The following is a 27,042-nucleotide window of genomic DNA, read 5'->3' as shown; positions in this document are numbered from 1 at the left end:
CCGTTGTGTCGCCACTGAATAGATCACTTAAACCATTAAGTAGGCCGATATACTGCGATACAGTCTCGCCTTTCGTAGCCCAGGCGAACTCCAAATCCTCATATGGCTCAAAGCACATCGACACACGGGACCCCAACCTTTTCCTTCAAGAAGCACACAACGTCATCAATCTCATCAGGCACTTTATACCAGTGTCCAAACTCTTCATACACCTTCCAAGTCACGTCCATCCCGAACGCCTCGGAAAGGGTAGATGCCATGTGCCGTCCTAGGTCTACCGACACTTTAGGATCTGCTGCGCCATGCCCCAGAAACACAGGCGCATGTAAGTTGGACAAGGAAGGTTGCTGCAAAGACGGGAGGCCAAGAATATCTCGAATATGATTGATCGTCTGGATATGTCCCGGGACATTCTCACCATCCGAATCGTCATGAGAGAAAGGATCATCATCTTCAGTCACAGACTCATCTTCACCAGATCCCAACAACCTCAATATCTCTCGTTGAAAAGGCAGCCACCCGCTCATTCCAATAAATCCGCCAAGCTGCTTGGTCTCGCCATCTTCAGGAAAGCCCCCAAGAAGACAGAAGACGGACGTGGCACAACCTTGACTCAGTCCCCCGATGATGACGCGACTATAATCATCATTCAAAAGGCGTGTCTCTTCATCAATCAATCCGCGCAAAAAACGACTACTTTCCTCAAGTCCATCGACCTGTAAATCCGTCCTGGTGTTTGGATCTTCCAATGAGTAATTGTCAAACCACTGGTTGATGGGGATCCGTTTTAGCACCGTGGAGCGACGTTTCCTAGCGGTCAGGAAGACGAATTTCACTGTTGGCAGACGTCGCGCGATGTCGGTTGATTCGAGGAAGACCTGGCCAAAGCGCTCGCCGTTGCTGCCACGGCCATGGAGAAGAATAATTGTATGGGTATGTTGGTCGCTCTTTTGAGGTGCGATCACCAAAGGAGCGGGGTAAGGCTTAGAGCCCAGCATGTTGGAAAGTGGTTGGAATTCAATCCGCTGGAAAACAAAAAAAAAGCTGGCGCTTACATCCTTGGAGTCGTGAACACGTGAATTGGGTCGAACCCTAACATGCTACATTACCAAGCATGATTTGACCGTTCATATTATTCTATTTTCCACATTTCACACAAAGACACTGGTTGGCTTGGTCAAGAAGCTCGGTATAGTCGTTAAGTTTAAGGTCCCGCGAACCTCAAAGGCTGCCTCGTTGGTGTACCCTTGAGCTCTGCATGCCTTTCCACATACATACTCGGCTGCATTTTTTTGTCTCATTGCCTTGCCATTTTAGGTAGGGTACCAGTGGACATGAACCTCAAGCTTGCCGACCGGGCCGAACCTATGTTCAGCTTGGGTGGACATATCCCAGCATTCAACACCCCTCATACGTGGCCTCCCTTTATAACTCTAAAAGCTACTACGGTGTACTCGCCACAGCAAATCTGGTGGTTGCCAACATATGTACTGGTGCATGAAATAGGTCTTCCAGTACTACCGCAAGTATTGACAACATCATTGGCATGAAGACAACCCATGCATTTCTGGAACTTGAGCACAGGTAGGGCGAGGAATTTCAATCTCGGCAGGGGGGACAAAATTCCGGCTTCACGACTGGGTGAGCATGTTATATAAACATTCTTGGGATCCACTGAAAAATCTCAGGACTAGCTAACATAAAATTGTGACCGGTACCTAAACCGTCCAAATTATCTGCTCTAACTAGAGTGCGACCATCGGTATTGGACGGGCTCGTGGATCCACTGGTCTCAAGTGTCATGTTGGTCCATGTCAGTCAATGTGGCAGAATATTTCGATGCATTCGGACTTCTAGACATCATGAGTGGCTGTAATCCTACCCAGCTACGGAGTTGCACCACTGAGGGCTTCTTGTATGATATCATATCTTGCGGGATGTAACCGATGCATCGCATGCAGGCAGAGTAGCGGCGTCTCCTTCCACATAAACTGCTCTTCGTCCGTCTTCCTATTTTCTTTTCGCTGTTCTTCCAACATCCTGTGTGCTTCATAACATATATTTTCTTCCTTTTTCGTTTTCCATTTCTACTGCAGGAGGCAATGTTCAGCTAACTCATGACTAATTCCAAAATACACAATAGCAAGAAGGGTTGTTGACCACATTGTGCCATGTCTGGAATAAGACAAGCAGCGATAGCAGCAGCCAGCGCTGCAGCAGGTGCAGGTGCTGCGCTTCTATACACATCAACAGTTCAATCACGTCAGCCTGAACCGACACTCGAGATCATTCCTCCGGATTCGCAAGGTATCTCCCCGCTACCTGGTATCCGAACCAAAGCTCTTCCAGTCCAAATTCCCTCTCCCGGTCTTGCGATACCACCCTCCATTTTTCCCAAGGTCGATCCAACCGGCATTCTAAAATACGGCCACCCGGGCCCAGTGATTGACGAATTAAAAGCCCTCCCTTTCTACGGTGCATACGACCGTCGCACGCGGAATCCACTTTGGGTCGCAGAACACATAACACCAGAATCACTCGCTCAGACTATCTCATCACGCAGGGACAACTTTCGGGAAGATCGCAGCATCCCCAAGATTTTTCGCGCAAAGGTGAGCGACTACTCCAGAAGCGGGTATGACCGCGGGCATCAAGTCCCCGCTCAAGATGCGAGGTGGGATCAAAAAGCGCTCGACGAGACCTTCAAGATGTCCAACATGTGTCCGCAAGTCGGCAAAGGGTTTAACAGCGGCTACTGGCTTCGTCTGGAGGAGTTCTGCCGCAATCTGACCACAAAGTATCCCTCTGTGCGGATCGTGACCGGTCCTTTATACCTGCCGCGTAAGGATGACAATGGCAAATGGCGCGTTAGCTACGAGGTTATTGGCTCCAGTGAGGTGGCCGGTGCAGAGGATATCAGCCTGAGGGAGAATAACAACTTTGCACCGAATGTAGCCGTTCCTACGCATTTCTTCAAGATTGTCTATGGGGAGGAAGAACCCCAGGATGAAGACGGGAATGAGAGTTCCACAGGTGAAGTTGCACTGGGGGCGTTCGTCCTGCCAAACGCTCCGATAGATACCTCCAAGAAGCTGGTAGACTTCGAGGTCGATGTTGCCCATATCGAGCGTGCCAGCGGTCTGGAGTTTGTGAAGAATCTGGATCCCAAGCGGCGGAAACGGCTCTGTAAAGAGGTTGAGTGCGATATCTCAGTTAAGGATTTCAGCGATAAAATGAAATCCAATCTGTGATAAGTATTGTCATAGTGTTTGTTTCCGGTGAGAAAAAATGAAAAAAGAACGGGGTTTTACTGGGGAGTATAATCTGTCTTCTTTACTTCGGGGCTCTCAACGGCAGCATCCGGCTTCTGCAATGAGGCTATACCGGAGTTGAAAAGCTGGATGGAACGCCAAAGTGCTGCAAGAAATGTCTACAGATTGCTTGTAGATATGATGAAGTCTTTTATAAGCATGCACTTCCTTCTTTGAGCAGGTTTAATGCTTTGCGTTTTGATTTGAGCATCCGCGTCCTCTTCTTTCCCATCTTGCTCTGACAAGCGTCTATCCTATCGTTGTGGATGTCTGGTATACGTCAATCTATCCGACCGTCTCACGACCGTGTCTACTGGAGTATATTTTTAGATGTGGGTCACCCAGTACCCACAAAATTTACAAAAATAGTAAACTACTGACTGGTTCCCCCTGTGTCCAACAGGTGTTCTCTTCCAGTTTCTTGAATGGCCCCAAAGTGGTATCCTTGGATGCTTCTTATCCCTGATAACGCTTACTGGTTCCCGCTAAATACAAGTGGGTTGTTCTCAAAGGTCTAGCCATGAGGGCCGAACGTCTTTGGCCAAAAGCCTGGATGGTGAGATTATAGTGTAGTTTAGCTCGACACAGCTCAAGTTGTCGAATCATCTTCTTCCCCTCGCCTACTACGGGAAACTAGGCAACGAACTTGGCTCCTCGTGCAGCTTCGTTTCACCTCCAAGTGTTCTCTGTATTGTTCTCTACCACACATGCTTCAACGAACCTACAAGTCTAGATCTATCCACGCCACTACCCCTCTGTAAAGCGATAGAAAATGTCCGACTTCGACGCCCTCCTGGCCGACTATACTATCAAAGAAAACCCCAAGGTACACGGAGTAATATGCAAATGCGTAGATAAGAATGGTATTACATGTTGAACATAACTCCATCCTCAGATCCTAACATGAACCCTAGGAAACGAAATTTACAACAAAATAGCGGGCTACAACTCCCTCGCCGCAGATGCCGCACCCCTCCATGAATCCGCCGTCCTCAAACTCGCCAGCGCCACAAAGCTCATCACCAGCATCGCACTCCTCCAATGCATCGAAAAAGGCCTCATTACCCTCGATTCACCCCTCGCCGAGATCCTCCCTGAGTTCGCCAACGTCCAAATCCTCACCGACGTCTCGGGATCAGACTTCACCTTCGAACCAAACAAAACCGGCATCACGGCGCGACATCTTCTGTCGCATACTTCCGGATTGGGATATCCGTTCACCAATCGATTACTAGGTCTTAGGGCAGAGGCCAGAAAGCATCTTACACCTTCGCTCCGCGTGACGGAGAAATATGGGTATCCGTTAGTGTTCGAACCGGGCAGTGGATGGTTATATGGCTGTAGCCTCGACTGGGCCGGAGTGGTTGTCAGTCGTCTACATGACGGGATGTCCTTAGAAGAATACATGATCGAGAACATCTGGAAGAAAGTAGGCCTTTCGGCTCCCTTCCCGCGATTCAATATCTCAACCCATCCCGAATACAACGCACGAATCATGCACGGCGCCGTGCAAACCAGCGACGGACGACTGGAACCCTGCGATAGCTGGGTCTTCGATAACCCCGAAGATCAAGAAGGGGGCAGCGGCCTCTCCTCCACGGCGAAGGACTTTCTCGCCGTGCTGGCAGATTTGATCTCGGAGACTCCCAAACTATTGAAACCGGAAACCATCTCGGAGATGTTTACGCCGCAGCTTGTGCCTGGTTCGGCCAGTGTGAAGATGCTCCTAGAGTTACGGCCTGCGTGGGCAACTGTAGCTGGGCCTATGGCGGATGATGCAGTGAATCATGGGTTGGGTGGTGTGTTGTGTACTGGGCCGGCGCCTGAGATAGGGCAGCCTGCGAATGTGCTGGCGTGGGGCGGGGCGACCAATATTGCCTGGTGGGTTAGTCGCGAGTTGGGTGTCGCGGGCTTTTTTGCGACGCAGCAGGCTCCGTTTGGGAATCCGACGGTGACGGGGCTTGTGAATGCCTGGAAGAGAGATTTTTGGGAGGGGTTTAATCGGGTGGGTCATGTCTAGGTAGGACTTCGTTTGCTTGGAGTATTCCTGGAACAATGTGTAAGAAGCCACAGCCTGTCTGACACGATGCAATTGGGAATGGCGAGACACTTCGGACCTGCATTGGTTTGGTACTGGAAATATTATGTAATAGATTTAAGAGTACGCTATAAGATGGATATTAAAATGGCTCCAGCTCGGAGCAAGTGCCGGCCACAGCTCCGGGTTGCGGAATCCCCATGGGGAAGACGTCGGAGATGCGACATCTGCGAACCACTCGGCGCAGAGCAAATATGATAGCCAACTTCCCGGTGGGGGTAACGGGTGGGGTGCAATAAAAAGCGTCGTGCTGCGGTTCAGTTACCACGATCGCGACAAGCAAATTGAGGGGGTCCAGGAAGATGCTGCTAGTGAGTCCCCATCCCCAATTTCTCTCATTCTTCTACCTAATGTGGGCCCCATCTTAGAATAGAGTAATAACCGGATACGCGGCAATTGTTGCCCTCAGCATTGGCTTGGCTCATGCCACCGTACTCGATATACCTGGTATATTCCCGGCCATCCCTGGGGTGGCCCCATTCGAGTCCGTCGACACGGCACCGTATTTCAAAAGATACCCTGGAGACTTTGTCCATCCCGGAATTTGGCATACACATGAGGACCTCGAGCGCATGCGGGACAATGTGCTCCGTAGCAAAGAGCCCTGGGCATCGGCGTACCAACGCTTCCGCGCCGACCCATACTCCCTCGCCAATTACACGATGGAGGGACCCGCCGCTGTGATTTCTCGGGGTAAAATCAGTAACTATACGTCGTTTGCGCATGACGCGCGAGCCGCATGGCAGAACGCCCTGATGTGGTATATCACCCGCGATCAATCGCATTGGGGCCGCAGCACCAGCATCCTGGACGCGTGGGGGTCGAATCTGACGGATATTGTCGGCATTGACCGGTCGCTGCTGATTGGACTGGACGGAGACCTGTTCGTCAACGCAGCTGAGATCATGCGATGGGAAGGGAATTGGACGGAGTCCAGGAGTAGATGGCAGGGGGGCAGTGGGTTCAGCAATCAGCTGTACTGGCTGTTCTCCCGACAGTCTGTCGCCATTGGGCAGGCGAACTACGGAATGGCCAGCATTAAGGCATTGATGAGTTTCGCAGTGTATCTGGACGATGTGCAATTGTATAATTATGCCATTCATGCGTTCATTCATGATCGTTGCGCCGGGTTATTGGCCATGTACAACCCCAAGACGGGGCAGTCGGTGGAAGCGGGGCGTGATCAAGGTACGGTACCTCCTTACTTTCCGGATTCACACCGACCGGCAAGGCAGGCATGCTGACAGCATCAGGCCACACCATGTCGGGCATCGGGTGGACGGCGTACGGCGCTCGTGTTGGGCAAAGCCAAGGCAGCGATCTTTATAGTCTCGGGGGTGGCTTGTTACTCCGAGCGGCCGAGTACGCCGCGAGGTATAACCTGAACCACACCGTCTTTTATGACCCCCAATGGTACCGGTGTGAAGCAGTGCTGGTCAATGGCCCGTGGCAGAACATATCCGAGGCCAATCGTGGAGTCACCAGCAACAACCCCATGTGGGACATTCTATTTTATGAATATGTGGTGACGCGGGGAAATGACGGGCCCTGGACCACAGCCGCGAAGGAGGCCCAGGGGTTCGCCGGTGGAGTCTCCTCCAATGACCACCCCAGCTGGGGAGATCTGATCTGGGCGCGGTAATTCGTGAGGTTCATGCGGGGTTCGTCGGTTACCCCGACGGAGTTGCGAGCACTAGTACAGGTCTAATACCTGGAGAGGAAGTCCTTGCGGATGTCACCCTATGCTGCCAGGGAGACGGGGTTGAGACGCCAGATGAGATAATAGATATTATTCATTTCCGTTCCGTTCCGACCGGGTAGACAGGAATTGGGTCAGGGTTCATCTCTCCATGACAACATGATCATCCCCATGCGTAGAAAATAACATGAGAGTCATGAACAAGTACTGAAGCATTGTTTGGTGGCGATATGAGTGACAATCTGTCATCCTCAACCTAATTGTTTGTCAGGGTCCAGCTCGAGACCATGTGCCGGCAACTCTGAGCCGAAGAGGCGCTAAGGCCCAAAGCGGGAACGGCGTAGAAGATTCCGTTTTGAGCATGCGGAGAGAACGTGCCCAGACGCAGACGAGTCAAACAGTCCAAACGTGATCCGCACGAAGCCACCGATTAGAGTTGCGCCACCGCCGCATCCGTTGACAAACCTTAAAACCTTGGAGATCCGTTTGATTGCACACGTGCCGGGTCTGGGGTCGACGGATTGACAGGATTCAAGCACCGTGTGTCAATGATGAGGAGACCGTCGACACTAGTTTGCAATCGGTAGGTGATTCGACGTCTCATGAATCACATTGTGTCTCGATCCTCGTGTGCCCAGGGCCTGTTTTCTCTGACTCACACTAATGCTGACGAAGTGGAGTCGGCAGCGGCTCTAATGCAGGTTGTGCTCCCGACATCGGACCAGTCGGACGGAAAACTCTTAATTTGCCTTCCGATTTGCCAATCATCGCCTGCTATTAACTAACGCATTCCTCCCGCGTCCATAAGGTTTCGCCTCTCGCCTTCTCGCTCTTTCCTCTGCAATTTATTTACTACTTTAACACGCCTTCCCCCCGCGCACACACATCTTCAACACCGTGTGTGCATTTGATTTGCAATTGCAATCATCATGGCGTCGTCGGATGTCAAAGATATTGAGCATGGCTTGGATCGGAGGGAGAATGACTCCGAGAAACCTCCTTTCGAGGAGGACAACCTGAAAGAGGAGCCTCCTCAGCTCGAAATGGACGCTTTCGGTGCTGAAGAGACGGCGGAGGTCAAGTACAAGACCTTGGATTGGTGGTATGTGTGATCGACATTCCCGGGAATCCTTCTAGAAGCCCGACTGACACAAGGTGCTATGATAGGCAATGTGGAATCCGTACGACTCCCCGCGCACAATGACGAAATACATGCTTGAATCAGTGTACTAACCATCATGATATAGTCATGATCGCTGAAACGGTCTCCGTCGGTGTCCTATCACTGCCAGCCACACTCGCATCCATTGGTCTTATCCCGTAAGCATTGCGCCACGTTCAATTCAGGCGACACCACCGTTACTGACCCCCACGCTCTAGGGCAATCATCCTCATCGTCGGTCTTGGTATTGTCACCACCTACTCGGGTTATACCATCGCACAATTCCGACACAAATATCCCTACGTGCATAGCATGGCCGATGCAGGTTTCATCCTCATGGGTCCCATCGGTCGTTATGTCATCGAAGTCGGACAGCTGCTGTTCTTCCTGTTCGCTTGTGGCAGTCACCTGTTGACCTTCACCGTCATGATGAACACCCTGACGGACCACGGCACCTGTTCCATCGTGTTCGGTGTCGTTGGCTTGGTTCTCTCCTTGATCTTCTCCTTGCCCCGAACCATGAAGAACGTCTCTTGGCTTGCCGTGACCTGTAAGAACCCATTGATCTCTGCGCTATGATATAGTCCGTTGGTTGACCATGGAATTCTAGCCTTCTTGAGTATCTTCACCGCCGTCGTCATCACTATGATCGGTGTCGGCATCGAGCGCCCCGGATATGACGAGATGCAGCTCACTCGCAAGACCAACTTCGTCACCGGCTTCACCGCAGTAACCAACATTGTTTTTGCGTACTGTAAGTCTTCTCTTGGATGTTCTATGTTCAACAACACGTGGCTAACATGTGCGCGCAGGTGGTCATCCCGCTTTCTTTGGTTTCATCGCAGAGATGAAGAACCCACATGACTTCCCCAAGTCCCTGTGCATGTTGCAGGGCTTCGAAATCATCCTGTACACCGTTGCTTCGGCCGTCATCTACCGCTACGCGGGACAGAACGTCGCCTCCCCCGCTCTGGGCTCCGCGGGTCCGGTGGTGCGGAAAGTTGCCTACGGTATCGCCATCCCGACCATTGTCATCGCTGGTGTGGTTCTGGGCCACGTGGCCATCAAGAACGTCTACGTGCGCATGCTTCGTGGAACTGAGTTGATGCACAAGCGGAATTGGCGCAGCATCGGTGTCTGGATCGGTCTGGCCGTAGTCTTCTGGGTCATTGCCTGGATCATTGCCGAGGCCATCCCCGTGTTCAGCAACCTGCTCAGTCTGGTCAGCGCGCTCTTTGTCAGTTGGTTCACCTTCGGTCTTCCCGGTGTCTTCTGGCTTTACATCTATAAGGGCCAATACTTTGCCTCGCCGATGAAGATCTTCCTCACTCTGTGCAACGTGTGCTTGTTCATTTTCGGTGTCATGATCTGTGCCCTGGGTCTGTGGGTGTCCGGCGTGGCCATCCACAACGATAAATCGCACGGCAGCTTCACCTGCGCCAATAACGCCGTATAAACCCCGGTGGTTTACGTTTCCATAATAATCTCCTAATCGGCCGATCACTCAAGACTCTACTCCTACCAGACTTCCACCGTCCAATTCGCGACGGTTTTCCCGTGAGAAACCATGACGATGCATCCTCCCGTCGCGTTTCTCGCTACATTCATATTCCCTTGCAACAATGCCCGCATTCGTCGATATCTACGGGCCTGAAAAACGGCCATTCATTCGCGACTGCAGTTGTACCGAGTCAAGGGAAACACCCCACCGTTTCTAGCGAGCCCGCCCGAGCTCATACATCATCGGGTACGATATCAACACCACACTCCCTGCATCACGGCGTGAATGGGTTTTAGAGTTGGGAGCATTGGAGTTTTGAGCTTTTGATTGTGGCCATTGTACAGTCGACCAATGCATTGTATTATAGATTATGCATCACAATTATACCCCCATAGAATTCTTATCTCTCCATGTGTAACGCTTGGTTTTCTTCAGGTCCTGTGGGGCTGTTTCTCTAATTTAGCCGTATGATTAGATTCTTCAGCAAATCTCGCGTTCCTTGGTTCGTCCTATGCAGCAATGGCGATAGGCGGCACCTTAATCACGACGGTCATCAATCGCCGAACCTTAATAGATTAACATTCGGTTGGTCGCATCTGTCACTTACCCTTTTCGGAGATATGTTTGTCTGTAGGGCTTAGCGTGAAGAACTGCTGGTAGAACTACTACTAGTATATCTTCCTCCCCGACCAACCACAGTTCAGTAATTACTACATCTTGTCCATAGACCATAACATGCGTACCGTGAGCATAGTGAGGTTGCTTCAGTCTATATTTGATTCTCATGCTGTACAATGATCATGGATCGATGACTCGGTACGCTTGGACATCAGGTTATATATATTTCGTAGCATGCCGGGATAGACTGAAGAATAAACGCGCAACAGAAGCGGATGTCCCCCAATATGATAACCAAGGAATCCAGCTCAATATTGCCAACTTAACCCATTACTTTCCGTCATCATTGAACGGCCCAGTGCAGATATTTGCTCGAATGCCTGCTGGTGAGTCTAACGTCGTGGCGTAAGTCATGCAGAGAACCGGGCTAGTCTGACTCCGGTTAGGTACCTCCGCGCTGACGAATTCACGTGACAGCTCCCTTTGAGGAAGGATGGGAAAAAGTCTATCGGGAGAATCGGCGACGACATGAGAAAGTTATTGATGACAAATTTAGGAATCTTAGAGCTCAAAATAAACTGACGGAGAGCGACGGCCCTACACCGAGTCCTTGCCCCGTGTTTATGGCGTGGAAATTTATTGCTGATGGCAAAGATTTTACCATGGTACACCACGCTATTACGTGCTATGATATATTCTTATATACTTAGCTTAGTCAGCAATTGGGAGAATAGCTCAGTTGGGAGAGCGTTTGACTGAAGTCTACTTCGATCAGCAACTACCATTAGGTAATCAGAAGGTCACCGGTTCGATCCCGGTTTGTCCCATTTTTTGTCGTTTTTGGATCTCTAGAGACATGCCTAATCCGCGTACCGAGCAGTAATACATAAAGAACACTGGAAATTCGGAAAAATCGAGCATGGAACAAGGTGCGTTGCATAAACGAGGCTAGGCTCTAGTGATGAAGCTGTCGGGAAGTTGATCGCCACCCCTGCATATTCACATGGCATGGTTATATATACTCAATGTGTAGCGCTTTGAACTTTCAGAGCAGTGCAGTGGAGTGATTTATCAAGCCTTGCGGTTTGATCCTTTACATCTATACTATTCAAATATGCTTTGTGGGAGTTGGCGGCCCGGCTGATATTCGAGAACACACCAAGAGAAGGGAAAGGGGCACTAGAAAGTGTTAAGTCCGATTCAGTTACATCCTTGATCACATTCTCACAGTAAATCTGTGGACTATTCGCCGCCACAATTAGCCATCCTTTCTTTCCTTCTTCCCTTCCCTTCCGACTGCGTGGTGGAGTGGGCCGAGTAATCGACGTAGCAACGGCTTAAAACCAACAGGCTTAAATCCCATATAAGCTCACATATATCAAGCAAAACCGGTGTAACGAAGAAGATGTTTTTGCACGGAGCACTTCATTTGGATAGAAGTTAAAACTTATCGTATCTCAACATCGGTTGAGTTTCCGATCGACCAGCAACAATAGCGGATGTTAAATATATATTGCTTTTTCATACCAACGTACCGAATGCCTGGCATATGGACAACCACAGTACCCTAACGTATTATGAGCTGAATTATTCGAAGAAATTAATATATTTTACTTCAAGAGCCCACAACCGCGCAATGAACTATGAGTTACTATCGGAAGCCCTAATCCTGAAATATGGCTTTTTTTTGACCCTATTTCCCAAATAGGCTACTAACTTGATATATGCCTAGATAGGAATCAAAGAGGTTACCGAATTAGGGTACCAGTTACCAAGATAGGTGATGTTCTGTCCCATATTTACTGCAATATTGGTTCTATTTGATGGAGTGGCCCGAGTGGGTAAGGGAACGTGGCGTGTCTGAGGTGGGTACCAATAATGAACGAGAATCCCCAGCCTGCGAGGGTATTTATGTACAGACCACATCGTTTTCGCTCTAGTTTAGCTAGAATAAAGCGTATTAACCCTGGTTAAGGTTGCACAATGAATAATCGATATCCCATAAGCGCTGGACTATTTTGCAGATCAACTGATTTAGTGACGTCCGCGCCCTGCTCTCTGACAGTTGGAGCATGAAATTTCTGACCTAGTGGAGTATTGCTGCGTATATAAAAATCCATCCCGTGAATTTCCCCTGATTACCACGCTGGTATTGCGTTACCCCCTCTGATTAGAGACGCTGTTGCCCGCCAGAAGATGTACAGGCCCGCCACTAAGAATGAGTGGTGGTTTTGTGGGACTCTTTTGATGCAATTGTTCCTGGTCCTTATCTTGGAAATGTCAGTGTAATTGTCCACAGGTATTAATTCTTTATCCGTCTAACGAGTAACAGATACATCCTCCTTCAGTGGAAATCGTGGGTCCAGCCCAATATCATCCAAATCGCCCCTTCCTACGTGATTCCCGTGGGCATGGGTATTGTCATTTTCGCGTGTGTTTACGAAGTCGGTCTATCCCTGGATGCAATCCACCACAAAAACAATATTTCCTTGCTTGCTATATGCCTCACCAACGTCTGCATTGTGGTGTATGCAGTCCTGCAGTACATTAAAATGCGAGATGTTACCTATTCACTACAAGGGACAACGGACGGGATGGGCAATCACCTCGTGGATTGGTCTCGGGATATCTGGCCATCAATGCAACCGGCTGAAGTAGCTATTCAGGCTGTTCTAGCCGTTTCTTCGCTCGTTATCATACCTGCTGCCTATCGGCTACACACGGACTATGCTTGGGCAATTTATAAATGCATCCATGGCAGCCCAGAGCTGCGGTTGCGGTATCTAGCCTACGAGGTACGCATCTCGGACATGATATCTCGCGGTCGGACTGACCTCGTCCAGATCTACTTGGTCCTAATTAAACTCGATTTCTTTTTCCTGACTGGCTTTATCATCCAGTATGACCTGATTGACGTGCATTTCATGGAGCCTGAATATTCCTTGACAATGGCACTCATTCCCGTTTCCTTACTGGTGATGGTCGCCGGTACCTACTGCGTAAAGTCGGGGCTCAAACTTGCCTTGATGGTTGTGATCGTGAGCCTCCCTTCATGTGGCCGAGTCCTAAGTACTGACGATGTACAGGCATGCTACCTCGGATCAGTTGCATATCTCCTTAGCCGGATCGTTGTGCTTTGCGGTAACTCACTGCTTGGCAGAACTGCAGGCAAGGAAATGATGTTGTTTTTTGCCGCTGTCGCGTTGGTTCTTATCGTACTTACTGTGGGGTGTGCAGTGCAATGCATCTTGAATCTCAACTACGGGTTAAAGATTGCTCCAGGCGACAGTCAAGGGCGACAGAGTTCTCATGGTGTCCAAACACTTGCTGCGCCCATGAGCCCTTGTATTGATACTTTATCTCATCGCCGCCTGTCACTTGATTAGTTGCAAAGAATAGTACTGTGCAACGGCTTCCAGCGGCAACAGTTTTCCCGGTAGCCTGTTTTAGAGTCGGACTAGCGCCCCGGGTCATTTCCGGATATCGTAAGGTGGGAAAGCTTACCAGGAGCTGAGCGTCTAAAGGCCAATCAGAGCTCTTTTTCAAACGCTGCCAAGGCCGCCGGAGTCTTCGATCCGAAGCCCTAGTCTATTTTTGTCTTTCTGGAAAATTTCTGGTCTCCAACCTGTTGCCTGTTATGAATTCAAGTGCTGCAGATCCAGCTGAGCCACTTGACCCCAACATTCTTGAGCTGAAATGTTGTAAGACATACATCTTTCTCTTTTCGCTCACCCCCCGGCGAGTCTCGAAGGATCTGCATCCTGTGAGCCACTATCATGTGCTCCCTCTTAAGACATAATGTGGCATAGGAATAACTTCGGGGTTTTGTTGATATCACTCCTACTTTTACCTGTACATGCAGCGTTTATTCGCCGTTTAGACTGCAGTCCCTCGGACGTTGCATCAGTCGATCCTATCTTTGAACCTCTTTCCTTCACGGGCTATCTAGACACTAAACATGCAAACACAACAATACTGTCCTTAACATTAAAGGGCAATTATGAGTCTCATAATTGTGAAGCCTTGGGCGGCGCATTGGCGCGGATGTCAATTGATGCTAGAGTGCTTGATCGTTCGGTTGTTACTGATGACCGCTTGTTGGATTCCAGTGGCGTCTGCCCGGAGCTCTCTCCGATCGATTACCCAAGGTACGCAGTGCATCCCCCAACAGGAAGCTCACTCAACGCTGACGATCCAGGTGGGATCCCCGAACGTACGCAACGTACCGAGCCTCGTACACATTGGATCATGCGTACCGCATGAACACCTTGGCCACGACCGTTCGCCTTCGGCTCAATGACACCGATATTTTATGTACCGCCGCCAATATTACCCCGTACATTGGCTCGACAGCATCAGGCTTATTGAAGGGGATCCCGCTACTCATCATGATTCTCACCGGGGTCATAAACGGCGCCCTCATGATCTGTCGAAGCCGTGGACGAAGAGTTTTCCGGTACGAGCTCGCGAATGCATCACGGGATCCAGCGGAGTCTTATTTCCCGGGGATGGGTGACTGCTTGCAGTACATCCAGTTCATCTTTCTGACGGGATGCCTGACGCTATCCTATCCTGGGTTCTTTCGGGCATCAATAGGCGAGCTCGCCTGGTCATCACTGGTTGTAAGAAACTGGCCCGTTACACATCAATTCATCTACCCCGGTGTTGAGGACAATATTTACTCCGTAAATGCGACTTACGGCTTCGAAGAGATGGCCCAGTATCTTGGGGCAACCACGATGAGTGACTTATGGACCAACGCCATCGTCAATCTCGCCCTAGTCATTCTCGGAGTTATAGTGGCAGCCCAAATCATATGGTTAATCAAATGCGCCTGGCAGTTGTTTCCAACCCGCGGCTCAACTCATATGATAGATTTTCCAACGGAGTTCCTCACCCACATCCAGCACGTGGGCTGGAGTGTCGCACGGATCCTCCTGAACTACTTTCTCCATCCCATCGTTGCGTTATCTCTCTACCAAACACGCTTGGCCACATGGTTCCCCTTTTATCGCACATTTCTCGCCGTGTCCTTCGTCGCAGCTTTGGCCGCATCGCTGGCATTCATAGTTCGGTACTTGGCCAAGGACGACCGACAAAACACATTCTTCAACAAGGGCTCCTACCCCAGAAACTCATCCCAAGACTGGCTTTCTGATACTTTATACATGGTCCCGTTCCTGCGGGGCTTAGCTATCGGCGCCCTGCAGACCTCTGGACTCGGTCAGATACTCGTTCTCATATCCTGTGAGATCTTCATCTTGGCCTGTCTGCTATGGAACTGGCGGGCCCAACAGGCCTGGAGACATGCTTGCTTCGCAACCGCCCGCCTGGTCATTATCGGGATGAGCTGTGCGTTCCTCCCTAGGGCTGGTCTACGTGAGGGAAACAAAGCCTTAGTGGGGTACTTTATTATATCCCTACACGCCGCCGTCCTGCTCACTGGTTTCTTCGTCGATTGCGTCTACGAGATGGTCCGGTTTGTCTTGTCAAAAGTGGGCATCATCGATCCCCGTCCAGCCGACCTGGATCATCACTCCGATAAAGCTCCTGTACGCTTCCCCCCAGAAACTCACATCTAAACCAAAAAGAAAATACTAATAAAAAAACGAAGGTCTTTGGCATCGGCCAACTCTCCCGACGCTCAACCCGCCGCATGTCATTTGCACGTCTCCCCGCCCTAAACCCAGCAGGTGAGTCCTCCATTTAACGAACCAAATACTGCATATATACTAAACCAACCCAGAAATCTCAGTCCCCTACGCCCAACGGCCCTCAACACCCCGCCGACCATCGTTTCTAGGCGACCTCCCAACCAGAGACGAATACACGTCTTTCTTTCGCGCCCCCAGATCAGAAACCACGTCCATCCGCTCAGCCTGGAGCGTCGTCTCTCCCTCGTCACCATCTCAATCTGAAAGTGAATCCCGCGGATCCAGCATGGAATCTGTGGAATTGGAAGCTCTAGATCTGGAGTCTAAATCGAGTGAACATGTGGATTACTCTTATCGCGAGGCGGATCAGTATTACGGTCGGCCGCCGACTTCTGCGCCGGTTGTTCACAATATGGTGCAGAGTCAAGGCGAATCTTCCAAACCAGGGAAGGAAAAGAAAAAGGAACATTGGAGGTGGAAAAGGAAGCAGAAGGAGAAGGGGTTTGAGGTTATTAGACCGAAGCGGACAGTTGCTCAGTAACCTTATATTTCGTTGTATTATAGTTATTACATGCTCACCGAGGGTCTAGAAATAATGTTTTATAATATCTAAGGCTAACGTGTTCCTAGTTGTAGTTGATTCTGCTCCATGAGACAGCTACCAGAATTCGCTAGTTTTATCTCCCAAACAGCACATCTCATGGAATATGTCTACTCAATACTGACAGAACTATGGATCGTGTCATCTTTCTTAAGCTCGCTTTCACACATTCGACATGGTAGTATTAAATGGGCTTGGAGTGAGCATGGCCCAATCTGTCGTCGGATAAAGAGCCATGGTCGAAAGAGCGAGAATACTTTGAAACTACTGTATGTAAAATTACTGGAAGATCTAAAAACACATCAACCGTATGATACAACACAAATCCACCAGCTCCGTTACTCATCAGATATCATTCCTCGTCTAAAACACGTACGCCCGAAAGGTAACGCTGCTCGCATCTTCATCATCGACAGCATAACAATCAAAAGCCAAATCGAGAGCCCAGAAGAACCCACAATTAAAGCCAGTAGGGAGAAAGGCAATACTCTATCTGTATTAAGCCCCAATCTCACACATTCACATTCTCAAGCTGCACAACATTCCCAGACTTGAAGTTCCTCGGTACGACATTGACCGCGAAATGCTCATCATACAGATCCCGACAGACGGCGTTCTTCTGGCGGAACACGTAGCGTTTGAACCACCACGGTAGCGCCTCAGTGAGCTGGTACTTGGCATGAGCGCGGGTCGACACGCTGAAGACACGGTCCAACTCCTCGAGGGATCGCTGCTTAGTCTCGGGCAGGAAGAGGAAGATCAGGACTAAGGCGACAATGTTCAGACCCGCGTAGAAGCCGAACGCACCCTGTGGCTTGAACTCTCGCAGGATGTACGGGAATGTGAGCGATAGTACAGCGGCCCAGAAGTTGTTCGTTGCGACTGCCCATGCCATACCGATTTCTCGATGGGACACTGGGAATACTTCAGCGGAGTAGGTGAAGGGCACGGGACCTTCACCAGGCGAGTAGAAGACGTTGAAGAGGTAAATGAAGAGTGCGATCGCACCCAGATGAGCGCTCTTTTGCTCTTCGGGAATCCAGAAACAGAAGCCTGCTGCTAAGAGGGTCCAGCACATGTTGGGGAAGGTGGCGAGCAGGAGCCAGCGACGACCGAAGGTGTCGATGGTCCACACAGCGGGCCAGGCGAAGAGGAAGTTGACGAAGCCGAAGCCGAAGGATGCGAGGAGCGCCTCAATGTTGCTAGCACCGGCCTTGGCAAAGATAGAAGAGGAGTAGAACGCGATGATGTTGACTGCGAACGTTAGTCTGACAGTGCTCGTAGGAGGGAGTGTGGGTAATACGTACTGCCGCACATCTGCTGTCCGATCATAACAATACCAGAGGCCTGAGTAGCGCGACGGTTTCGTGGAACGGTGAACAGTTCGATGAAACGCACAATCATGTTATCGTTCTTAGAGAATTCCGCAGAAGTCTCAATGAGCTTCTTCTCCATTTTCATCTGAGAGTGGATCTTGTAGAGGTCACGGGCTGCCTGGAGAGGACTGTTACGGAGTCGCAGCAGTGAGTTATATGCCTTGCGGGCCTTGTTCTTGGTCAGGAGCCAACGAGGGGACTCTGGACACCAATATACTCCAAGGAGCAATGGAACAGCGGGGATAAAAGCTGAACCAAGCTGGAGTCTCCATGCGATCGCACCTGTGTTGACCACGGCCAAATTCGCGCACGTTCCCAAGAAGATACCAAACGCAGTCCCTGATGAGTAGGAGAAAGGTTAGACACTGTTCGATACACGTCCGCATGAGCATAGAGTACTTACAGATCTGCCAGGACATGACGAGACCTCCACGGACGTTAGTAGGTGCATTTTCAGCCGAAAGGACCGGAACCGTCACTTCCTTCAGCCCCATTCCAATTCCAAGTAGTACACGACAGGCCATTAACTGACCCCACGACTGGGTTACGGCGCACGCGATGGGAGCGACCAAGCTGAACACTGCAGCAATGAAGATAACCCATTTCCGACCAAGCCAATGGTTCAAAGGATCGGAAATCCAGCCAGCACTGCGAGGTATTGTGAGCTCGATGACTAAATAGAAATTAGGTAGGAGATTACTCACAAAATAGCGATCGTCATGTAAGGTACGGAGTTAATGGCGCCGACAATCCACTGATTGCGACTACATTCAGCGGGAGATGTGCAGTCTGGAGGATCTTGTGGGATGCCAAACTGATGCGCAAAGGTAAGATTGGCACCGTTGGAGCCTACAAAGAACGTCAGTGAAAAGTTGAAAAGCTATAACATCGGCTGGCATGTACCTGTCTGGTCCCAACCTTGAATAGCAGCGGCGATGGAATTAAGGATGATGGTGTAATAGAGTGCCCATGGGTGCTTCCAGCGATTGGTCGTCTCTTGGCGCAAGTACTGATGATCCTCAGGGCTCAACTCTGGGATGTCGTCGTACTGATCCGGTCTCTGGGCCACCAGGGCGCCCTTCTTCAAGAGAGGAAGGATATCGTTCAGGTCATACTCTTGCGCATAGTCTTCCACATCGCGAAGGAGTTGATCTCGAGGAATACCCTGCAATGGGTTCTCGATGCTAAGGTTGAGAGATCAGCAGAGGAGCTACGGCCAAAGTATTGGGGAGGAGACATACTCAATAGGCCCCTGTGTTGCCACGTCTATCTGGCGCTCATGCGCAGCATACTTGGTTTCGTCCATTCTAAGAAATGAAGATTGTTAGTTGAAATAGCGCAGGGAGGAGAAAAATGGCACGACGCACATTACGTCTACGTTCCTTCCTGGCACTAAATCAGGGCACACAAGAAGATCATAGAGTTGTTCAATATTTTGGAACCCTCTGCAGGAATCAACCGAGTACAAATACTCGATGCGGATCTGGGGTCGATGATCTGGGGATGTTGGTGGTTCCAAGGATCCAATCTCTCAGTCTCCGCAAATATGGAGGAAGGTTTGGAGGAAACTGCCTCCCCCAGAGCTCACTTGTCCAATACACGCTGGGCCACTGTTAATCCCGCACACTGGGCAATAGCTGTAGCCCCACGAAGAAAGTATAGTGGGTTTCAAACCCGACGGTGGTCATTAACGGCTTGTTTGGTGGAATACGGGTTATCCTTTGTTGCTTCACGCCACCGCCAAGTGCCATTGGTAGGGTTGAAGCCAAGCCCCCCATGGAACCAAATAAAAGCCAATCTGGGGAGGTCTGAATGCTACTCTCGACTAGTCATTTAGTGCCCGAGCCTTAGCTTGCATGCCAGCCAAGTCCCTTTAAGCGAGTCGCGTGCCCTGTCATTGTCCGCATCCGGCAAAAATGAAGGCAAATCCATCTTCGCTTACTGGGTGATGCGCAGCTCCCTAGTACGCTAGAATCTCTGGCGATTTTCTCTGCAAGCTCGACTGACGCCTGTTGGTTATTGCATACAGATCGGAATTAACCCAATTGTTGCAGACCGGCCCGGTGCGAATTCACTGTAAAGTGCAAGGGACTTGTTACTGGTTGACTCTTAAGGCACCAGAATTTAGGCAGCCAGCGAGACGGTAGCATTTTAGGATGCAAGCCCGTACCGCGAGTCTAATCGTATTTACTGTCTTGATTTCTGCATGGACAGAACTTAAAATCTGTAGATGGTGTCATGCCGTTCCATCGCCCACCGCTACCGATTCATACCAGTTGTGTCACTCGGTACCACCACCAAAGCAGTCATTCACCGCTGCTGAAAATGAGGATAGTCGAGTTCAGAAGTCTTGTTCGACCAATTTGGTTTCTCTGTCGCCACCATGGTGCAAGCCACAGATCACACCACCAATATCATTGGCCCTTTTCTCCAGGCCGATGACGCTTTTGTGAATCCCTATCCTACGCCCAGTCCTGCCATGACCTGCGAACAAAGACCTATGAATTCTTCACTATACCAGTGACGGAAGCTTTTGTTAGCCCTATTGGGTTCGTTTTCCCCCAGAACCCCCTAAGAAGCTGTTGAGGGACGGTATTCTTTGTTCTTCGTATAGAAAGTATAAATGTACGCCGGATGCAGCATTGACGCAGTTTCAATGTAAACCCTAAATTCCTTCGTCCGTAGACTGGTCAGGTGGTGTGAAGATTCGATGCATCATCAATGACCCTAGTGAAAACCCTTTTCTGCTGCTTTCTGTTAGTGCCCATAATCATTCTAGAAGCCTTGGCAAAGACTATCTCTCCCCCGGACAATATGTGCCTGATTTCGAAGCTCGCACGGCTAGCCGAATAGAATTTCCCCTTTAAAATGCAGCGCTTAGTGACTTTGTTATTGTAGATAAGCACCAACAGCTGGCATGACAATGCTGCAGGATCGCTTTATCCTCAGGTTTATGTCTTCCTAAGGGTCTTATACGATTGGTAAAGCTACACAGCTCTTATCATTGGACATAGAGGAGGTGTGCGCTCACAACTGTGTTTCCTCTTGTGTGAGGCTTTCCTGATGTGTGGCAATTCTCGGTAACATAATTCGCCAGCAATAGATTTTGCCTTGTCATACCTATAGTCCAAGATGAGCTAAGGCCGACCAAATCCCACCTCTTCCTGTCTCGAAGGATTTCCATCTAGGTTGAGTAATAATTCCCTCGCCGGCCAGCCACATGACTTGGTCTTTGTCGTTGACTTGGCGTTGTAGGGACCTTGAGTCCATTAATCCCGACCCGTGGACTAATTTCACCTTGCGGTTTGTCCGTCCCTGTGCTTCTTCGAACATTAACTCTGACCGTATCTCGGCTCGGAGTATTTTATTGTTCTATTTATAAATCATGACTGGGGAGTGGCAAAAGCCGGTTGATTCAATCGGACTCGCGTTTGCGGTTCGGCTGTCAAACGACTGATTTCGCACAGGTGCCGGCATTGCCAATGAATCCGGGGGGTTGATATTACACAGTCTCCCGGTAAGATTCTTTCAATTGTTTAAGGAGACTGAACTGGTTATATTAATTACGTTATAGTTCGTAAAAAGTCTCGTTCGGTTGATATATTTCCATACCAGAATGGCCGCCTTCCAGCAGCTACCCCGCCAGAGCTTTTATCTAAGAGTATCTGGACTTTGGCCATTATTCCAGCTCCATTCCATGCAGCGCACGTAAATCTAACCCCTCTCTCTTTGTACCGTCGTGCTGTAGGGCAATGGGTTTGGCTTGTGTGCAGCGAAAAGAGTTTCGGGCATCAACGGCGGCTCACTGACGCCGGCCAGAACTGTTTCCGGGACAGCGATAGTCCGACTTCAGCTTGTGACCTTCAGCGTTCGAGTCTCTCGTTCCTTTCTCTCCTGTTTCCATTTGGCTTTGATGCTCTTCTCTTTTTTATCTTGAATGCACCATGTCCATATGGGTTTACAGAAAGAGGCCCGGAGCCCTCACAGACTGCTGCAATCTGCTAAAATAAAACTCTACAATGGAGACAGCGATGTAAGCAATGCACTGAAGAACCTGCAGAAGAGGGCAAGCCGAGCCTCAAGGGTGTAGTAAATTTGACTGGCTGCAGCGCAAGATGCAGCTTGCAGAAGATTCGTAAAGGACATTAGTTGGGACCTGTAGCGACAGTAGAATGGTTGTCACCTTCCACTGAGCATTAACGCGGATGTCTTATGATGATCATTCTTAAATAGGTTCAATGATCTGCAGTTCTAGCGGACAGAGAGCTCGGGATCAAACAATTTTCGGTGAGAAATTGGATTTCGCTTCGCTTAGCTTTGCCGAATACGATGAGATTGGCAATAACAGATTATCAGCTGTGCTGACGACCTGAGTTTTTAAATGAATCCATAGTCAAGTACTAATTGCGCTTATTGCGAAGGCCAGCTGTCTCAACGCTTCTGAAACATGATAGCAGAAACCAACCCTGGACTTTCGCTGAGGAGGTGGTGGCATTATAGTCTTTTGGGGAAGTAAAAAAGTCCATTCTCATTCCACAGAACCGCCAAAGCGCCCAGTCTTGCCTTTGTGATTTATGGAATCGTCTTGGTTGAAGGCACTCATTGGGAGGCGAGGCAGCAGCACGCATCTACAATGATGTAGAAAGCAAGCATATCTCCCACAGATGAGACAGCCTTTACAGTTTATAATCCATCAGGTCATTATAAGTCAGAATTGCCGATTGGCGGGTGTTGCGAGTTCAGACTCTATAGCCATACGTCAAAAGATCGACATGTTGTTCCACTAACGCTAACATTTTAATAGTAATCGACAGATTTATTTTCCTTCCACATGGCCCTGTTCCTCTCTGAGCCTCTGCTGCTTTTCGCGCAAGTTCGCCAAGCAGGGTGCTTTGAATAGACTTCTGTTATACACGCCTTTAGCGGTGAGACAAGTCACCAATATCCACAATAACACTACACAGATGGAGAATATCTATTGTCGCGTTAGCTGCAGGGAATAAAGAAAATGGTTCTTGACTTTAACATACCGTCCCAAGCACCCGGAAGAAATGCGATGGCATTTCTCGGCCTAGCTGGCAAGTGCTGGTGGCATAGACCCCGAGAGGGAAAGTAAATGCCCACCAGCCGAGATTGAACGGAAATTTCCGAGTACGAACGATCGACGCAACAGCGAAGAAAAGCCAGAGTAGTCCGAATGCCCATAGGAGGAGTCCGATGAAAAAGCCAAGCATTTCAAATACGTCACCAGTTCCTGGTCGCAGGACGTCGGTTTTCGGGAAGATGTTTTGGGATACTTGGCCTAGTTTTTGGATGCTATCATCTCGTGTAAGTATTCAGGGCTTGTTTAAGATAGCACAAAACACACATACCCATAGCTGCCTTGTCCGAGAGGTCCAAGAGGCAGGAACATGCTCACTAGGACCTCTTTTGGGGGTAACTTGTGCAACAACAGCCGCATGAGGAAAATGACTATTATCATCAATGCAAGAGGTACCCCAACCCCCCATAGCACGTAGCTGACAACGATTGTTCCGAGTGCATATTGGGGATCTGGTAATACTTCCGCGACAATGGCGCCAGATGCTGCGCACACAACGCACGACACAACGGGGAGTAGCCATGGTGCGCCCATTGCGGACAAGGCGATATCGGATTTCCGTGTCATCCTAAAGGGGTCAGCATTGTAAGTCCCACGCACCTTCAACTCAGGGGAAACTTTTCTTACATGATAAACGGCAACACGAAGCACGTTAACACGGAGAACACGGCATCAGCGATCCACAAAGCCCAGGCAAAGTAACTCGCCCAGACTCCCCAAGCAGGTATACAGACAAAGCAGAACATGTTGATGATCGTAGCAAGGCCCATAGGGAAGGTTCCCAGGAACATTGACTGTGCTGGATGTGTGACCATAACCGGGAATATTTCGGGATATAAGAGATATCGAAGGGCTGTTATAAGTAGGAAGACGAGGAATAGCAGCACATTAAAAGCAAAAAGGACTACTGATATCCAGTAGATCCATTGTCCATTGTACGGCAATGTATTGAGAAGGATTGACGCGATGCCAGTTCCCATGTTTGCCGAAAACCATCTATACTTCAATCAGCCATTGTCAATCACAAAATGAGTATGATGGTAACTGAGCTGAGACCTACGCCGGAGTGAAATTCCGAATGATATAACGCCAGCCAGTCTCATGTTTTGAGAGCTTGGGATCTGTCCCTGCTTGGCCTCCGTTTGCTAAGCATCTTTGCGACGCTGTATCTGTGGTTTCCTGGGCCATCGAGGCTACGGAGGGCAATATGGTCTACCAAGCCAAGGTAGCTCGTACGCGATATTCTTATATTCTTATGATATTTCATCCTTTCGGTACACGGCAAGCGGGCAATGAAAAAATTTCTATATGGTAATGGTTTTGTGTTTGCGGGGACGTGCAGCCCTGCCGAGACACATCAGTCTTCATTACCCTATGCTCACGCATCCAACGTAGGATATTTCGTTAGTCGGCCGAAAAGGCTACACAGAACAGTGATGAAACCTGGATAATATTTAGTCGCCGTCCCTGTTAGTCCATCGCTCAGTCGGCGACCGCGCATTCCCGAGCGGCGACCCACATCCAACCGTTTTAGGGCTTGATGAACCATAGATCCCTGGACGAGCAATCGGCGATTGACTTACCCCGGCTTTCTTGCATACGCCTCGCCACTCAGAGCTGCAGAAGGATACATCAGGTAGGATAGGGCTGATTTGTTCATGTAACGAAGCAGGTGTACCCCGAATGACCCTTCTCGGTCGAGTGCTTGCCTAGCAAAGGCCTCCGTAGGTAGCCGTATATTAATGAACCAAGAGCGTCAAGGGTGCCTCCAGTGGACATACAGCGCAGCTTGCAGCTCTGAAAACACACATTAAAATAACTGCACTCAAACTTTACCACGACTATGGAACCCACTGTGCATTCAATCTTCGAGAAACGAACATCCACCTGGCAGTATATTGTGGCATGCCCGGAAACGCGCGAAGCAGTCATTATCGACCCGGTACTGGACTATAGCCAGGAGCACCTAACGATCAATACAACCTCCGCCGATAGCCTTCTAGATGTGATCAATTCACACAACTACAAAGTAGTCCGCCTCCTCGAGACCCACGCTCATGCCGATCATCTTACCGCAGCTTCTTACCTCCAATCACGACTACAGGCGCATGGTACCAAAGTTCCTGTGTGCATAGGACGAAGGATTCGCCTGGTCCAAGACACATTTGCGAAGCGATATGGTGTCCAGGCTGATGAACTAGACCATGCGTTCGACCATCTACTAGCGGACGATGAGACCTTCCCTATTGGCAACCTCACAGCAAAAGTCCTACATTTGCCGGGCCATACCCCCGACCATGTGGGCTATTTCATTGGTAGCAACGTGTTTGCAGGCGACTCTATATTCAATCCGGACGTTGGTAGCGCTCGCTGTGATTTCCCTAACGGAGACGCTGAAGCTTTATATCAATCCATGCAAAAGCTGCTCGAGCTCCCTGCAGAGTTCAAACTGTACACCGGCCATGATTATCCGCCATCTACATCGTCCACGAGTCGAGAGCCCATGCCTTTTGCGACCGTGAAAGAGCAGCGAGAAAGAAATAAACACGTAGCAGGGAGCCGTGAGGAGTTTGTTGCATGGAGGCAGACCAGAGACTCGGGTCTACAGGAGCCAAGACTCCTTCACCAGGCTTTACAGATCAATATTCGCGGAGGAAAGTTGCCTCGGAGCCCCGATGGTAGCCGGAGGATCTTCCTGCAGGTTCCTGTTACATTGCCGGAGAATTTGGCTTAGTTGAGCTAGTGTACTACCTTGTGACCATTTATATATGGTATTTCGGACTTTTCGATGTCAAATAAATGGGTGTGGTTACATCTGTGTACGAACACGTAGCAATCGGCATATTGTGTGGAGAAGAGCTATATATCCGTGAGATGAAAGATTGCTAAGTACTGCTAGTGAAAGTAAGAAATGATACCGGAACTCGCCGATACAACGATCAATAACTGGTCACTGTGACTTAACTAGTTATTATTGCCCACAAGAATAGTACATCTATCAGCGTGGTTGTGGTGGTGGGTGATACTCGTTATTTCTCCTGATTTTGACACGAAGTAACCTTAGACAGAGAGCAGAAAGGTGCATACAGTATCTCTACAGAGCCAATGTTGCGCACAAGTATATTTCGAGAGAGCCAAGATAAACTACCGAGACCTCGGTTAGAGGGTAAAGAAGCATACAGAAACCAGCGAAGTCAGACTTGCCTTACAAAATCTCTTGGTCTAAACCTCAGCCGGTAGAAGCCAGTTTGAACTTTGCCCAACAGCACTGCTCAACAGAATCGAATCATCTACATACCACTCCTACTTGGTTTGATGTGGCTGATAGGGGTATAATATGCTAGTGAGTTATTCTGAAGTTATCATTGAGAAGCGCCAGGCCTGAGCGCTAGTGGTAGGTAAACTGGGACACGCGACGTTTAATGGGGGACCTCTCGCTCATAACAGGCGCCCTGAGCGATATACAGGCTATTCTACCTTGAAGTAGCACCGGCTTGAAATCAATAGGCCGGAAGTGCCCTCCAAGGAACTCGTGACACTTGGTTTCACGCGTCAGCAATTACCTCTGCCTTACATGAGTGAAAAGGATAAACCAAAGAGGGACAAGCCGTGCAGCGAAAGACATGTCATTGAAGGAGATCGAAGAGACTTATGAGACCTTCGACTTCATGTAAATCATCAATTACAGGATCTCTTCGCATTTATAGCACTCGATTGTCCAGCAGACTAAGGACGTCTTCGATCTGTCAGCCGAGTCCAAGGAAAGGCATGCCTCACATCCGATGTTATATGGAAAACTAACCTTACGAATGCCGTTGTGAGCAATGGCGACAACACATACGTCCGGATCCTTCACTGCGAGTTCTAGCGCGGTATCAGCTCTCTTGATGTCAAGATAGGGCCATAAAGGCAATACAGAAG

General features: G+C 49.5%; 10 protein-coding genes and 1 non-coding gene across 11 annotated transcripts; 8 read left to right on the top strand and 3 right to left on the bottom strand.

The window, feature by feature from the left end:
• Positions 1-107: 107 nt before the first annotated feature.
• On the bottom strand, positions 108-998 carry BDV37DRAFT_289457 (alpha/beta hydrolase; the record flags this gene model as incomplete). Its single annotated transcript, XM_032088470.1, has 1 exon — positions 108-998. The coding sequence occupies one exon, from the start codon at positions 996-998 to the stop codon at positions 108-110; it is 891 nt and encodes a 296-aa protein (XP_031934717.1).
• Positions 999-2,171: 1,173 nt separating this feature from the next.
• BDV37DRAFT_292150 (DNA/RNA non-specific endonuclease) lies at positions 2,172-3,251 on the top strand (the record flags this gene model as incomplete). The annotated part of the gene is made up of 1 exon (XM_032089120.1): positions 2,172-3,251. The coding sequence occupies one exon, from the start codon at positions 2,172-2,174 to the stop codon at positions 3,249-3,251; it is 1,080 nt and encodes a 359-aa protein (XP_031934716.1).
• Positions 3,252-4,083: 832 nt separating this feature from the next.
• Positions 4,084-5,331, top strand: BDV37DRAFT_276958 (serine hydrolase domain-containing protein; the record flags this gene model as incomplete). Its single annotated transcript, XM_032085661.1, has 2 exons — positions 4,084-4,183; positions 4,250-5,331. The coding sequence occupies 2 exons, from the start codon at positions 4,084-4,086 to the stop codon at positions 5,329-5,331; spliced, it is 1,182 nt and encodes a 393-aa protein (XP_031934715.1).
• A 380-nt stretch (positions 5,332-5,711) lies between these two features.
• BDV37DRAFT_276957 (uncharacterized protein) lies at positions 5,712-7,051 on the top strand (the record flags this gene model as incomplete). Its single annotated transcript, XM_032085660.1, has 3 exons — positions 5,712-5,761; positions 5,819-6,597; positions 6,663-7,051. The coding sequence occupies 3 exons, from the start codon at positions 5,712-5,714 to the stop codon at positions 7,049-7,051; spliced, it is 1,218 nt and encodes a 405-aa protein (XP_031934714.1).
• Positions 7,052-8,037: 986 nt separating this feature from the next.
• On the top strand, positions 8,038-9,726 carry BDV37DRAFT_289454 (transmembrane amino acid transporter protein-domain-containing protein; the record flags this gene model as incomplete). The annotated part of the gene is made up of 6 exons (XM_032088469.1): positions 8,038-8,210; positions 8,276-8,289; positions 8,356-8,428; positions 8,489-8,820; positions 8,881-9,024; positions 9,083-9,726. The coding sequence occupies 6 exons, from the start codon at positions 8,038-8,040 to the stop codon at positions 9,724-9,726; spliced, it is 1,380 nt and encodes a 459-aa protein (XP_031934713.1).
• Positions 9,727-11,113: 1,387 nt separating this feature from the next.
• Positions 11,114-11,216, top strand: BDV37DRAFT_t240. The gene has a single exon. It is a non-coding gene; the product is annotated as a tRNA-Phe (tRNA).
• Positions 11,217-12,585: 1,369 nt separating this feature from the next.
• BDV37DRAFT_292147 (uncharacterized protein) lies at positions 12,586-13,903 on the top strand (the record flags this gene model as incomplete). Its single annotated transcript, XM_032089119.1, has 5 exons — positions 12,586-12,668; positions 12,722-13,184; positions 13,233-13,427; positions 13,476-13,677; positions 13,809-13,903. 5 exons carry the CDS (start codon positions 12,586-12,588, stop codon positions 13,901-13,903), a joined length of 1,038 nt encoding a protein of 345 aa, XP_031934712.1.
• A 135-nt stretch (positions 13,904-14,038) lies between these two features.
• BDV37DRAFT_265747 (uncharacterized protein) lies at positions 14,039-16,710 on the top strand. The gene is made up of 4 exons (XM_032083830.1): positions 14,039-14,537; positions 14,588-15,941; positions 16,004-16,082; positions 16,136-16,710. The coding sequence occupies exons 1-4, from the start codon at positions 14,188-14,190 to the stop codon at positions 16,582-16,584; spliced, it is 2,232 nt and encodes a 743-aa protein (XP_031934711.1). The 5' UTR covers positions 14,039-14,187; the 3' UTR covers positions 16,585-16,710.
• A 445-nt stretch (positions 16,711-17,155) lies between these two features.
• On the bottom strand, positions 17,156-19,326 carry BDV37DRAFT_292146 (putative MFS sugar transporter; the record flags this gene model as incomplete). The annotated part of the gene is made up of 6 exons (XM_032089118.1): positions 17,156-17,898; positions 17,952-18,359; positions 18,424-18,668; positions 18,725-18,869; positions 18,924-19,204; positions 19,262-19,326. The coding sequence occupies 6 exons, from the start codon at positions 19,324-19,326 to the stop codon at positions 17,156-17,158; spliced, it is 1,887 nt and encodes a 628-aa protein (XP_031934710.1).
• A 3,510-nt stretch (positions 19,327-22,836) lies between these two features.
• BDV37DRAFT_276952 (TDT family transporter) lies at positions 22,837-24,101 on the bottom strand (the record flags this gene model as incomplete). The annotated part of the gene is made up of 4 exons (XM_032085659.1): positions 22,837-22,995; positions 23,051-23,336; positions 23,393-23,689; positions 23,749-24,101. 4 exons carry the CDS (start codon positions 24,099-24,101, stop codon positions 22,837-22,839), a joined length of 1,095 nt encoding a protein of 364 aa, XP_031934709.1.
• An 817-nt stretch (positions 24,102-24,918) lies between these two features.
• BDV37DRAFT_265745 (MBL fold metallo-hydrolase) lies at positions 24,919-25,869 on the top strand. The gene has a single exon (XM_032083829.1). The coding sequence runs from the start codon at positions 24,965-24,967 to the stop codon at positions 25,853-25,855; it is 891 nt and encodes a 296-aa protein (XP_031934708.1). The 5' UTR covers positions 24,919-24,964; the 3' UTR covers positions 25,856-25,869.
• Positions 25,870-27,042: the final 1,173 nt, after the last annotated feature.

Source organism: Aspergillus pseudonomiae, assembly GCF_009193645.1.
Source record: "Aspergillus pseudonomiae strain CBS 119388 unplaced genomic scaffold BDV37scaffold_160, whole genome shotgun sequence".
In the NCBI taxonomy this organism is placed as follows: domain Eukaryota; kingdom Fungi; phylum Ascomycota; class Eurotiomycetes; order Eurotiales; family Aspergillaceae; genus Aspergillus; species Aspergillus pseudonomiae.
Note: the sequence above shows the minus strand (reverse complement) of the source record. Positions and strands in the feature narration are given on the sequence as shown.

Bases quoted from the DNA above. Each gene is read 5' to 3' on its own strand.
- BDV37DRAFT_265747 (XM_032083830.1), top strand. From the start codon at position 14,188: ATGTGGCATAGGAATAACTTCGGGGTTTTGTTGATATCACTCCTACTT. The intron at 15,942-16,003 runs GTACGCTTCCCC...AAAAAAACGAAG, and splicing joins ATCACTCCGATAAAGCTCCT to GTCTTTGGCATCGGCCAACT. The intron at 16,083-16,135 runs GTGAGTCCTCCA...AAACCAACCCAG, and splicing joins CCCCGCCCTAAACCCAGCAG to AAATCTCAGTCCCCTACGCC.
- BDV37DRAFT_265745 (XM_032083829.1), top strand. From the start codon at position 24,965: ATGGAACCCACTGTGCATTCAATCTTCGAGAAACGAACATCCACCTGG.